Genomic DNA, 14,027 nt, shown 5'->3' with positions numbered 1-14,027 from the left:
TACTTGCTGCTGACTCTAAAATTCTTTTTAAAATACAAATAATTTTTTGGCTTTTAAACTTCAAAATACACTTCTGAAGAGTGTCATAAAATGGCAGCTTATTCTTTGATATGTTAGTGAAATTGATTTCTTTTTATAGTGTATCTATGTAATGAAAAGATAATTAGACTAGTCAGAAGACTTGAGTCCTAAGCCTGCATCCCACTCTTATTTAACTAATAGTTGGATGACCATAGACAACTAACTTAACCTTTCTGAGTCTTTATTTCCCCATTTGTCAAATCATCTTCATAATTATACTGCTTACTTCACAGGCTTATGGTAAGTAAAGCCTTGGGTATGTCCCAGTTGGCAACTCTGTACATGCTTTCTTATCCTATATGCTCATTATCCATTCATTGACACATGTATTGATCATTGTCATCAAGATTTCAGTAAAATGAGAGGAATATACAAATCAGTAATTATCATTGTTCATGGGATCATAGATTTAGAGCTGGAAGCAATATTAGATATCATCTAGTGTGAACTCTTTATTTGAGCCTCAGAAAAATTATGACTTTTCCAAGGTCACACAGGTGGTAAGTTGTAGAGATAAGATTTGAATCCAGGTTCTCTAACTCTAAATCCATTTTTCTCTCCACTGTAACACACTCCTCTTTTTTTTAAAGTAATAATTGTACTCCTGATTTTTTCCATTTAAAAAAAAATTTTCCCCTCCCTGTTATATCTTATAAAGCAGTTCTTTGGTACTTTCAAAATTGTGTTACCTCAAAAACGTATCTTTAGTTTGAACTTGATCTGATCCAGTTATCCTTCTGCTAATCTTCTTGAGTGCAATTTCTACTTACTTACCTAGCCCATTGGGGTTGGAAGTGTTAGGGTCCAAGTCTGGTCATTCCTCTGTCATTTATAATAACAGTAGATCATTAGAGCAACATTTACAGATCTTTCATATGTTATTTCCTGCTAGTTTCATTTATGGATGCTCTTGGAATGATGTGATCTAGTTCGGTCTCATTCCAACCTTTCTGTAAACTTCTCTTCACTTGTACTACTTTTCCCTGTTTTGTGAGGGGGTATTGTTTATGATATTCACCGTAGTATACAGACCTACAGATAAGTTTGCATTCTAAACAAGCATTGCCCTTGGCTTGATCAAGTGTTTCTGACTCAGGCCCCTTTGGGCCTTCTCATTAAAGACATTGCTTTCTGTCAATTAAGCTTTTGTGAGAAATGTTAATAATTAAGGTCAATATCTTTGCCTTTTTCCCTTTTCCCATTTTTCAGCAGTTTTGGTTCATTTGAACAGGTCAGTTTGAGGCTGTCGTAGTTGGTTACATCTTTTTCCTTTTTTCTATCTACTTCATTGACTTCAGTCGGCAGTTATTTCCTGTCTCTTCAGACACAGTCAATTTCAGTTTTTGAGGCGATAAATATTTACCATGTACATTGCCTTCTGATTCTTTTAGACATTAGTAGTCTATATGAGTGTGTGTTTAAAATAACTAACATAACTAATATTTTATTTCAAGTATTTGATTTGAATACACTATTAGTTTTAGATTATAATGTGCAAAATTTTAGAACTGCTTTGGCTTTTAAAAAAACATAATTATTCTTCTCTTCTGCATTCTCTTTAGTCATAATTTGTATAGTAATTTATATTCATTTTTACAACTTGTTTATAGGTCCTATGGCCGTGCTCCAAAGATGATTCACTTAGAATCTAATTTTGTTCAGTTCAAAGAGGAGTTGCTGCCGAAAGAAGGAAACAAAGCCCTTCTTACTTTCCCCTTCCTTCATATTTATTGGACAGAATGTTGTGTAAGTATTCATCAAAAAGGATAAACGGGCAATAGACTAAGATAGCTTTGAAGGAGCCTGTTCCTCATCTCTTGGTTTATCATTACAACATTTAGAATTTTTTCCACATTTGCATTCATATTTTCTTTTAATTGTCATTGTTTCCTTTATTCTTTTATTAAAATTAATTTTTTATGTATAAAGAACTGTGTTTATGAGTTAATTTATATTGTACATTCATGACTTGTTTCACAGAAAACATTCCGTTCCATAGATTTTGCTACTTGAATAAGAAGAAAATTATGGACAGCGACAGCCTTTTGAGCCTTTATGTAATAAAACCACTGCTCCCGTCCCTGTAAATACAATATACGCATGCCTTAAAATGATTTGTTAAATTGCCAGTAGTTGATAGTATTGTTTGATTACTTGATCAAAACACTACAGAAAACTCATTTTCCCCTGTGCTTGACTGTGATAATACAGAAAAGATTGCAAAAACAGTCTCTGTGGCATGTTGTACAATTTGTCAGCATTGTATTTTCCTGAAGATTGCTTCCTTGAAAAATAAGATACATTTGTACCTTGTTAAGGCAACAAGGACTGAAAAGAAGTCTGAAGCCAGGGCAAGCATTCTGACTATGGACAGTTAGAGTCTTCTTTATTCTATTTATTGTTATCAACTCCGGGAAGGCTCTTGATGCTATTCTGTAGTATCAAAATGAGAGTAAACTTCATAGAAAGACTGAATAAATTTCCAAATGTGTACATTTGATATATTTGGGTATTTAATCTTGTCAACTTTGGGGAGTTTTGATTTTAAAGCATTGTATTGGTTGCTTCTAATTTTGTCTAATATTTTAATTGTTAAAATCTTTGAAATTAAAGACTTTCGAATTGCTCTGAACCTGCCAGTCAAATGGCAGTTTTGTTATAAACTCTTAAAGTATGTAAGGTTCTCAAAAACCTGAACCCTATGGAAATCTCTAATCTCTAATTGCTAAATATGCAATATGTATTCCCACTGTGCTTTTATTCCTTTAAAAAAACAACTTGTATTTCCAATGGGAGAGCTAGTTTTATGTTTCCTTAGTGTGACAGTTTGTAGTAAAGCGAGAAGCAACTTAAAGTTAATTGCTAAAAATTCTGATAACTAATTCTCACAAAATGTGAGGTTTAGTTCATTCTTAGATCAATTATTTATGTTTTCAAGATCAATATGAGATAAGTATTATTTGGGGGTCACTGAAGGAATAATGGAATTATTGTAGTTAGCAAATAGTGAAGATGTTAAAGGTGAGCAACATTTACTCATGTTGTTATAGTTTACAAAAAGTTCCTTTTGAGGGGCAGCTAGGTGGCACAGTGGATAGAGCTCTAGCCTTGGACTTCGAATCCAGCCTCAGATACTTGACACTTACTAGCTGTATGACCCTGGGCAAGTCACTTAACCCCCATTGCCTCACCAAAAAGCAAAAAAAAAAGGTCTTTTTGTACCTATAATCTTTTTTTTTGTTGTTTATGTTTGTATTTTGAAAGACATCATAATATAGTGGATAGAAGCCTTACCTGGGAATCAGGAAGCTCTAAATCGAAGTCCCATCTCTCACATAAATGAACCTGGGCAAGTCACTTCTAAGTGTTGCTTCAAGGAACACTTAGAAACAAGGGCTAATCTGCATTGGTAGAAGGAATTTCCTCACTGGGAGAACTCTGTCAATAATATAACAGCTCTGAATTGTTTCCCTTCCAAAAAAGGTAGGGGAATTAAAGCCATTTATAAACAAAGTGACAAAATCAAAACATGACCATGCTCTCTCAGTTGTAGTGATAGAAAAGTAGGGAAAAAAGGAAAGAGAAGGGATTACATTATGGTAGTATAGGATGGATGAAGAAGGCTGGGGATCCTAAGATGTGATGGTAGAAGCTCCAGAACTTTAGGAAAAGGCCTCATCTTTGAATTATTTGTTCCCCACTTTGTTATTGCTGTCTCTTATGAATTTCTGGCTTTAAAGAACAGCTTTTAAATAACAGCTTTAAAGGACCCTGAATAGGGACAGGAATTCTTAATCTTTCTCTTGATTTTCTTCCCTTGTTGGGCTGAGATCAGGTGACAGGGTGTCTTGCCTTCACCACATGTAAGATGTATCAGAATTGATGTGTTCAGAGAACTACCATGGGATTATAGTAGAGTTAGGAGAACTGCCAAGAAACAGTTCAATGGCCACAAATAGAAGCTCTCTTTTTGTCATTGGTCATCAGACACGCCAATACACTTCAGAAAATTTCACCTGGTTTTGAGGAAAAAGTAATAGTTTGTCTTTAATGGAAATATTTGCAGTCTCTGTTTTTATTGAAAGTGTTGTCTGTTAAGAGAGCCTGTTGAGGAGTCAGGAAATCTTAGTTCAAGTCCTACCTCTGACACAAACTTGCTTTTTAACTCCTGGGCAATTAGAGTGTCTCTAGATAACTCTCTAATCTTAGAACTTTTTTGATTATGTCCCCTGTCAGTAAAACATTTTTCATCACATGCCTCTAGTATGTGTTTTTATGTATTTTATACACGTACTATTATACCAATATATTTATGTATATTATAAAATACATAAAATTTAACATAGATGAAATAAAATATTTAAAAATTATTTTGATGGTGCAAAAAACACTTTTTGCTCTTAATAAGTAAAATTACATTTTTTGTAAGAGTAGTGGGATTGAATATACTTTATTAGTTATGCAAATTTTAGCCTGGCCCTTTGTGATAGAGTAATTCTAAGTTTTGTTTCTTGGGGTTTGTTTGGTTTGGTTTTTTTTTTTTTTGGTACTTGATTTTTGTTTTTTTCCTGTAAAACTTTAAATTTTCACTTCCAAGTATTCAGAACCCTCTAAAATTTTGAAATTTTGAATTGCTTGAGCTTGTTTGAAATTAACAAATCTTTAGTGTCTAGAAAGATTTTGAATTGCTTGAGCTTGTTTGAAATTAACAAATCTTTAGTGTCTAGAAAGATGTCTGTGGGGCAGCTAGATGGCTCAGTGGATAGAGCACCGACCCTGGAGTCAGGAGGACCTGAGTTCAAATCTGGCCTCAGACACATGATTCTCACTAGCTGTGTGACTCTGGGAAAGTCACTTAACCCCATTGCCTAGCCAAAAAAAAAAAGAAAGAAGAAAAGATGTCTGTGAGCCTAAGGCTTGTGATGGCTGTAATGGGACAATCTGATGATATTTTCTGTTTTTGCCAAAGTGGTTCACAGACAAAATGTAAAAAGTTTATTGTAACTTTTTCACTAATTTCCTGTGTATCTTCCTTCTTGTTGAAAAGTATGACGAAAGACAATTTCATCAATTCTTCTTCATTTTCAAATGTTATTTCCTGAACAAGAGGAACACATTTTCTTGAGATCAATAATAATCCAAGTCAGTTCATCAGAGATCTCACATATCTCCTATCTGTAGAATGATTCCCTGGTTGTTTTCTTTCTGGTTTTGCAACAGATTCAAATTCAGAAAAGAAGACAAAAATCATCATCCACATATTGCCACTCCTTCAAAGATTCTTTAGTAACGTTGACCAAAAATCATCAGTCGTTTTTTAATTACAATCAGGAAATTTAATTTCTTCCAAGTCATGAACTTCTTATATAGAGCTACCTTTTTGCCGTGTGATATAACCTGTTATTTTTGTCACTAGATTCTGATAGTGTATTTTTTCTTCATCGACATACCATCCAGAATCAGGTTTAGAGTTGTTTGTCTTGCGTCTTTGAGCTAGTTTGGAGTGCCAGTCACAGTCTAGTCTGGCACACATTACTTGATTCTATTTAGATATTCTTTCTTAATCCCATTGGAGAACTCTTCAAAGATTAGATTCAGCATTTGGCCAAAACTTCATCAGTCAGCACAAAAATTAACTAAAGCAACATCTTGTTTAAAATTTTTAATTTTTTAAATTTAATATCCTACTGTTTCATTTATTATTAGAGTAAAAATCCAAGTTATGAAAAGCAGCAGAGAGCATCTGAAGTTGAGTGAAGGCAGGAATGTGTCAGCTTTTACTTTAGTGAAGAGTGAGATGGATGCTATAGTTAAGCTCTGGGAGAAGACAGCTGCTACTTTTTTGGTGACTGCAGTACTGTATTTGTTTTAATGGTGATCATAGCTAAAAAAGCATACCTCACAAAGAGACATAGATCCAAATGTAAGGCGTGTTTTATCATATACTAAATTATGATGCTCATTCTTCAGTTCCATCCACTTTGTTGAAATTTGGCTAATAAATTTCTACTTTTCCTCAAGAAGTGGAGGAGGGGCATGGTCTCTAGAGATCAGAACCCAAGATCATAGAGTAGCTGTTTCAGGTGGGGAAAATAGGGCAAGAGCAGAGTGGATGCCAAAATGCCCTGGTAGCACCTGGTTTCCTGGTGGTAGATGACCTTCTACATTTGCTTCTAAGCTTTTTGATAGGTTTTAGGCAAATCTTCAGAATAGGGTTGTAAATCTGAGTTAGCTCTGTCTTGCCTACTTGAGCTGCAGCCTCACTGGCTGCTACACCTGTGCTATATCTGATGTTTGCTTGTTGCTGCTGTTTGCTTCTGCAGCTTCTGTTCAGCTTGCTCAGGGGAGCGAAGAGCCTGGGTAGATAGCAAAGCGTATATTCTCAAGAAGTATTTCTCTTCTCCTATGACCGTGGATGAGCCACTGCCTCAGGATTGTACGTGATGTGCTAGTCCGACCTGAGCTTGAGGTCTTAGAATGGTTCCTGGTACCAGGGAAGCAGGATCTGTTCGGTAGTTTGAGCCCCTGGGGGTAGGATGTAGCTAAGTGTGAGGGAAGCATATATCCAATCTTATCTCCTCCTACCCTACAAAGCCCCAGGAGGTGCTCTGTTTCTGGAGAAGCAGGGTCTGTACTGTTTAATAGTGGCGGTGGGGAAAGAAGGCTCAAGGGCCTACTGTGGAGTGACTGTTGTCCTATCCAAGAGGGAGCATCCAGGGGCAGCTAAGCGGTGCAGTGGCTTTGGAGTCAGAAGGACCCAAGGTTGAATATGGCCTCAGACACTTGATACTTACTAGCTGTGTGACTCTGGGCAAGGCACTTAACCTCGATTTCCTCACCAAAAAAAAAAAAAAAAAAACCCAAGAGGGAGCATCCAAAAACTGACCATCTAAAATGGTTTGTGCCTGGGATAGAGGCACTGGGAAAGAACTGAGGCTGGATAGGTAACAAATGCTGGCTGTTGATTTCCATTGTAGCTCATACTGGCACAGACAGGAAGAAGGGAAGGGTGGAGTAGAGTGGAGAATAACTGCCTGCTTACCTGCCTCCTTGGGAATGAGCATTGATGTAGCTCACAATAGGAGCAAACAGGAGGAAAGAGAGCAGCAGATAGAGGTGCTTACGGTTGGAAAAATGCTCAGTTGGCTAGGTGGCTCTCCTCTGTTTGAGTATTTTTTAGCACACCCCAATGGATTGTCTTGTGTGTAACCAATTTTGGAGACGAAAGCTTTTAGGGGACTATTAGTTGCATAATAGTTGCAGATTTGCATTGGTACAAGGAGTTTCTTCACTGTGAGAGTTCTTTATAGTGATGAAATGACAGGTTGAGACAATGTGCAGATCTTTAAAAAGTGGCTTTCTTTATTGCCATTGGATAATATATATTCTGACTTACGACCTATGATGAAAATGCATACTGTTAAGATAACTTCGGATCTTTTTTTAATAAAAAGAAATATCATTACTATAGTTCAATATGCCTATTTTAAGTTTATTTTTTCTTGATAACTAAAGTGATCATTTAAAGTTACCTTGACAGTGACTTATAATTTATTTTTTTAGGACACTGAAGTATATAAAGCTACATTAAAAGATGACATCACCAAATGGCAGAATGTTCTGAAAGCTCACAGTTCTGTGGATTGGTTAATAGTGGTAGTTGAAAGTGATGCCAAGAAAAAAAACAAAACCAACATCCTTCCACGCACATCCATTGTAGACAAAATAAGAAATGATTTTTGTAATAAACAAAGTGACAGGTAAGAATATAATTTTAACTACTTTCCCAACACACAATTTTAGGCAACTAGTTTATTTTTATATATTTATTTTGTGGGGCAGTCAGGGTTAAATGACTCCCCAGGGTCACACAGCTAGTTAGTGTCAAATGTCTGGGGTCAAATTTGAACTCAGGTCCTCCTGACTCCAAGACTGGAGCTCTATCCACTGCACCACTAACTGCCCCACAACTAGTTTATTTTTACTAAATTTGATGCTTTAATCTCTTTTGTAATGGAGTATTAACACTGTGAAGGCCCATCTCACATGGAATGTTCTTTCTTTAACTTGGCTGAGCCTCAGTTTCCTTACCTTTAAAGTGAAGCAATTGGCCTAAATGACTTCTGAGGTTCCTTCTGGCTCTAAATCTATGATCTTCTCTTCCTCTTCAAAGTCTGCCTGTTCTTAAAGGCCCAGCTGAAGTCCTTGAAATAGTTATTCACAATTCTTTGTATAAATCCTGTAGTATTTATATGTGATCAGTACTACACAGTTGAATACTTGATTATATGCTCTTATATATATTTATGTGATTATCTCCCTGTATGTTAGTATTTTGTCTTTAGTAAGATTATAAGCTCTTCAGGATTACAGAGATTACATTTTTATTCCTTCCTCTTTTTTTAATAAAATGCTTCACAGTTATGGGCAAATAGTTGGTTCTTAGTAAATACTTGATTTTTATTTATGCATTTTGATTAGAAACAAAATTAAACTTGTACCTGGTTAACCCTTTTATTAAAACTGTAGTGGTTTAAATGTAAATTTGAAGCTGTGTAAGAATTTAAAAAAATATATTTCCTATTCATACTCTAAGTCTCTGAAGGGTTTGGGAGGAAAAGAGAGAGAAGCTCAGCAGAGAGGGGTGGAGGGGAGGGAATTGGAATAAATGTGCATTGAGTGATCGTAATATAAGAGCCATGGAATGATAGGTTGACATTGACGAGAAGGGCTGCCTTTTTTCTCTTCCTTCTTCCTCTTTCATGTGGCCACACATGGACAAAAGTGGTGCTGGGTAGAGGGAGATGATAGAAGTGGGGGGGGGGGGCTTGGAGGACTAAGTATAGTTTAATTGCTTAACTTCAGAGTAAAAACTGCTGAAAGGAAATTGAAGCATGGACAGGTAGAGAAAGAGACTCAATGAAGGTCATTGAGGATGAAAGATAGGTTTAAGAGGTATGAGACAATAGGACAGATGGAAGAACTACAATTTTTGATCAGAGGGAGGATGTTTCAAAGCTCAAAGTCAGAGGTGACACAGTTACAGCTAACAGTGAAATCTAAAGGTATAATTATCCCTGAGGATGTCTAAGGTAGAATGTAACTGTAGGTCATGGAAGTTGGGGTGATGAATGAACTGAGAGGCCATGGTGCTTGAGGGAACAGCATTATGTGTGTATTGAAGTCATCAAGGAGGAAAACAGATATTGGTGTTAAGAGAGAATGTCAGTTAGTTAGTTAAGCACTGAACTAGAGAAAGGAGGGAGCCCAATGAGAAGGTGACTGTTAGGTTAACAAAGCTAGAATGGACTAGGAATTTAGACTTTATAGGTCAGGAATCATTTGAGGGTTTTATAAAATAATTTCTATTAACACAGACATAAATCACGCTAGTTCGGGCCCTCATCACATCTTGCATGAAATCTATTGCAGTATCCTCCTAATTGGTCTCTCTGCCTTAAGTCTTAGCCTATTCCTATTTAGCCTCTACATAGCTACCAAAGTGATTTTCCTAAACGATAGGTCTGACCATATCCCCTTTATTACTTCCCCAATTTTCAGAAGAAGAAATCAAACCTATCTGTAATCATATGAAAAAATGCTATTCACTATTGATTGGAGAAATGCAAATTAAAATAACTCTGAGGTACCAGGTCACACCTATCAGATTGGCTAACATGATAGAAAAGGAAAATGACAAATTTTGGAGGGGATATGAAAAAATGGGACACTGATGCACTATTATTGGAGTTGTAAACTGGTCCAACCATTTTGGAGAACAATTTGGAACTCTGCTCACTGAGTTATGTACTGTGCATACCCTTTAACCTAGCAGTACCACTGCTAGATCTGTATCTCAAAGGAATCAAAGAAAAAAGAAATCTATATGTACAAAATTATTTATAGTAGCTCTTTTTGTGAGACAAAGAATTGGAAATTGAAGGCATGCCCATCAATTGGGGAATGGCTGAGCAAGTTGTGGTATGTGATTGTAATGAAATACTGTTGTGCTATAAGAAATGAGGAGCAGACTGATTCAGAAAAACCTGGAAAGACTTACACAAACTAATGCAAAGTGAAGCGAGCAGAACCAGTAGAACATTGTACACAGTAACAACAATATTGCATTGATGATCAGCTGTGAAAGACTAAGCTACTCTGATTAACATGATGATAAAGACAGTTCTAAAGGACTCATAATGAAAAATGTTATCCGCCTCCACGGAAAGAATTAATGAAATCTGAGTGTAGATTGAAGCATAATTTTTTCACTTTATTTTTCTTGCTTTTCTTTTTGCAATGTGCATGATTTCACATGTATAATCAATATCACATTCTTTGCTTTCTCAGTGGGTGGGGGAAATGCAGAGAGAGGGAGAGAATTTAGAACTCAAAATTTTTTAAATGATTTTTAAAAATGAATAGTAATATATTTTTAAAATAAGAAAAACATCAGAAATGTTTAACAAAATAAATAAAAATACAATACTATGTAATGTTAATTTGTGGTTTTCCAAGTCAATATCCACTCTTCCCCTTCCATAGGCCTCCCTTTTTTGGGGGGCTTGTCACCACTGATTTAAAAATAGTTACAAAGGAATTTTATCCATGTCATATAGGTACAGGCTAGGCCTTATCACCTTAGTTATATATAGCATAGGCAGATTTTGGACTTTATCCTTCTAATGTATTGAGGAGTCATTTAAAGGTTTTAATATTATTGCTTATAAACTTAGAATAATTCAAGGAATTAATTTTTATTTGAATTTTTAAATTAAAATTAAATTTCATTTAAAAGGAAATAACTTTTTTAAAATTATAGGTTAGGCATTCAGTATCAAAATGTGTTTGTTTGTTGCCATTTTATATGTTTTAGTGGAGGGACAGGTTATTGTTGGAAGCCCTTAGCCAAGTTAGGTTACCTCTTCCTAGGTTGTTAACATTTTTTTTCTGTAGCATTCAAAAAAATTAAATTGCTGGGAAAATGCGGTAAATACTGCTAAATTTAAGGGGGAACAATTCTTAAACATTATTGTTATTCTTTATCTAAAATGATCTCTTCATATCTTGGCAGGTGTGTGGTTCTCTGTGACCCATTGAAGGATTCTTCCCGTACTCAGGAATCCTGGAATGCCTTCCTGACCAAACTCAGGACTTTGCTTCTTATGTCTTTTACCAAAAACTTAGGCAAATTTGAAGATGATATGAGAACCTTGAGGGAGAAGAGGACTGAACCAGGATGGAGCTTTTGTGAATATTTCATGGTTCAGGTATTTGATCAAACACTGAATCAACTTTTTTTTTGTTTGATTCCATGGAAGTTATTACTTTTACTAGTTTGTTTTTTAAACCAGAGATTATTAGTAAGAGTAGCACGAATAGTAGACCTTCTTATTTCTTGGCTTTGTAAAACAAGATCAGAGATAAATTCTTAGATACCTGTATCCCTTAGTTTTCCTGTTGCTCTACTGCTTGCATCCTAACTTTACTTTGAAATAGCTATGAACTCAGAGTTACCTTGGCATTTTGTTGCATATTATTTGATTCTCAGGGACCTTTTGGTTGTTAATACTCTGGAAATCCAGGTCATCTGGTTTCAAATCTTATGCATGGTCTTTCCAAAATACCACATTGCTACCCACTATTAAGACATTCCAGTTCTTTTAAAATATGTCATAGCAACCATGGGATCACTAAAATGGGGACAGTGGATTAAGAAATTATAAAGTTTCCTATCAGCATCAGCCTGAAATAAATTAAAACCAACTTTCCATTTCTGATAATTAATCACATGTTTCTGCCTTGTGACTCACATGCAAGTACTTTATAAATGCTTACTATTATCATCACTATTATGATTATTATTTTTGTATCATTAGTACTCATTGAATTTAATGTTAACGTAGTTGCTTTGGGTTTAAATCACGTGGGTCATGGCAAGCAATTCGTTGCATTTTGTAAACTTCAATTGTCCTTTTTCTCCAAGAAAGATGTTTTAAGTATATATACTGATTTAATCATTAAAAGAGGTAGGGAGCTAATATGCGCCCGATTGTAGTTTGGAAGGCATTCGTAGGTCCTACGCTTTAGCTCAGGAAGAGACTTAGGATTACTTTAAAAGAATGACAAGCTTTTTGCTATCACTTGTGAAGACAAAGATTGTCCATATTCTCACCACCATGACTTGATCAAAAAGGCAAATTTACTAGTTGACATCATTTTGCATGCACTTGGTTTCCCTTGCAATTGAGTTATAAGGTAGAAGCACATGGTGAATTACTAGAAATGAAAAGTTGGTTTTAATTAATTTTAGACTGATTCTGATAGGAAACTTTATAAAAATTTCTTAATCCTCTGTCCACATTTTAGCAGTACCAGGGTTAATATGACATATTTTAAAAGAATTAGAATGTCTTAATAGTGGGTAGCCATGTGATACTTTGGAAAGAGCGTATATAAGATTTGAAACCCAATGACCTAGATTTGAATTCTGGCTCTGCCATTTACTTTCTTTGTGACCTGTCACAGGCACAAAGATAAGGCATATAAACTCTTTGAGCTTGCCTCAATGTCTGTCTTTTGTAAAATGAAAGAGTTGGATTAGGTAACCTCTGAGATGGTTGTTCCTTAGAACTCTTAATGTCTTATCCTTTAACTATGTCGCTTATTGCCCAATCTGTTGAAGCTCTCTTAGCTTGAGTTTCCTCTTCCTCTTTTAAGCTTAATTAAGTTTGCTAGTAGAACTGACTTTTTAGTTTAATTGACTTTTGTTTTCATATCACCCTTCATTTATGACTATGCCATTCCCCTACTTAGTATCCAGGATTAAAATTTTTAAAACAGTACAGCAAAACCAGTTAAGAAATAAACATTGAGTTTAGTTATTTAAAGATATTTGATATTGATCTCATGGTAATTATGCCCTATCAGACATAAATTATAACTTTTAAAAAATTTAAAGCAATAATTACATACTCCTCATGTTCAAATAACATCAGTGAGGCGCATTTTATTGTCTCTTCTCTGGGACCATGCCTAGTAGTGGAATCTGTAGTTCATTTTCATCATTTTTAAGCATTAATTACAAATTACTTTCCAGAGCTGGAATCACTTCACACCTCTACCAATAGGATTTCAATGTGCCTGTCTTTTTCGGATATACTGCTATTTCCATCTTTTCAGATTTAATTTTATTTGAGATAAACATAGAATTATTTATATTTACATTTCTCATTTAGTTATCTGGAGCAGTCTTTCATGTGATTGTTAATAGTTTGTCATTCTTCTAATAACTGTTATATTCTTTGAAGACTCATGTATTAGGGAATGGCTCTTCATCTTGAATATTAATGTTAAATATCTATATATCTTACATATCAAACCTTTATCAGAGATAGTTATATAAAGTTTTTTTTCCACCATTTTGGCAGTTTACATTATCCTATCTGAATTGGTTTTTTTCCCCCACTGCAAAGATTCTTCAGTTTCATGAAATTAGATGTACTTATTTTATTTTTTTGACCAAACCTTTTTATTGACTAAGAATTCCTGTTAGGGTTAGTAAAGATACTGGCAAATTTTTTTTATGATGTTACTTTGTATATTTAAAAGATATCTGTGGCTTCACTCTAAGATTACCTCATATCCTATATGTATGGTGTGTGTGTGTGTGCGTGTGTGTGTGTGTGTATGTGTGTGTGTGTGAATAGGTGATACAGGGGATAGAGTGCAAAGCCTGTAGTCAGGAAGACTCCTCTTCACCCTATTTGCCTTAATTTCCTCATCTGAAAAAATGAGCTGGAGAAGGAATTGGCAAAGCATTCCATTATCTTTGCAAAGAAAATCCAAATGCTGTCGTAAAGAATCAGACATGACTGAAAAACAACAGAGCAATAACATACACACACACACACACACACACACACACACACACACACACACACACA

The 14,027-nt window shown here is 35.1% G+C and overlaps 1 protein-coding gene across 3 annotated transcripts in view; it reads left to right on the top strand.

Annotated features, from left to right (window-relative positions):
* Positions 1 to 14,027, top strand: part of TRAPPC10 (trafficking protein particle complex 10) — a 104,921-nt gene that overhangs the window by 31,280 nt on the left and 59,614 nt on the right. For 2 of the 3 annotated variants that reach the window (XM_027875508.1, XM_027875509.1), the window contains 3 exons: positions 1,692 to 1,827; positions 7,645 to 7,841; positions 11,156 to 11,351. In XM_027875508.1, coding sequence (XP_027731309.1) covers positions 1,692 to 1,827; positions 7,645 to 7,841; positions 11,156 to 11,351 — 529 coding nt within the window. Of the gene's footprint in view, positions 1 to 1,691; positions 1,828 to 7,644; positions 7,842 to 11,155; positions 11,352 to 14,027 lie in introns of those variants that run through there. The other variant, XM_027875510.1, reaches the window with a different exon arrangement.

This window comes from Vombatus ursinus, unplaced genomic scaffold (assembly GCF_900497805.2).
Source record: "Vombatus ursinus unplaced genomic scaffold, bare-nosed wombat genome assembly UNPS02014809.1, whole genome shotgun sequence".
NCBI lineage: Eukaryota > Metazoa > Chordata > Mammalia > Diprotodontia > Vombatidae > Vombatus > Vombatus ursinus.
The sequence above is the reverse complement of the archived record's forward strand: the minus strand, read 5'-3'. Positions and strand labels throughout refer to the sequence as shown.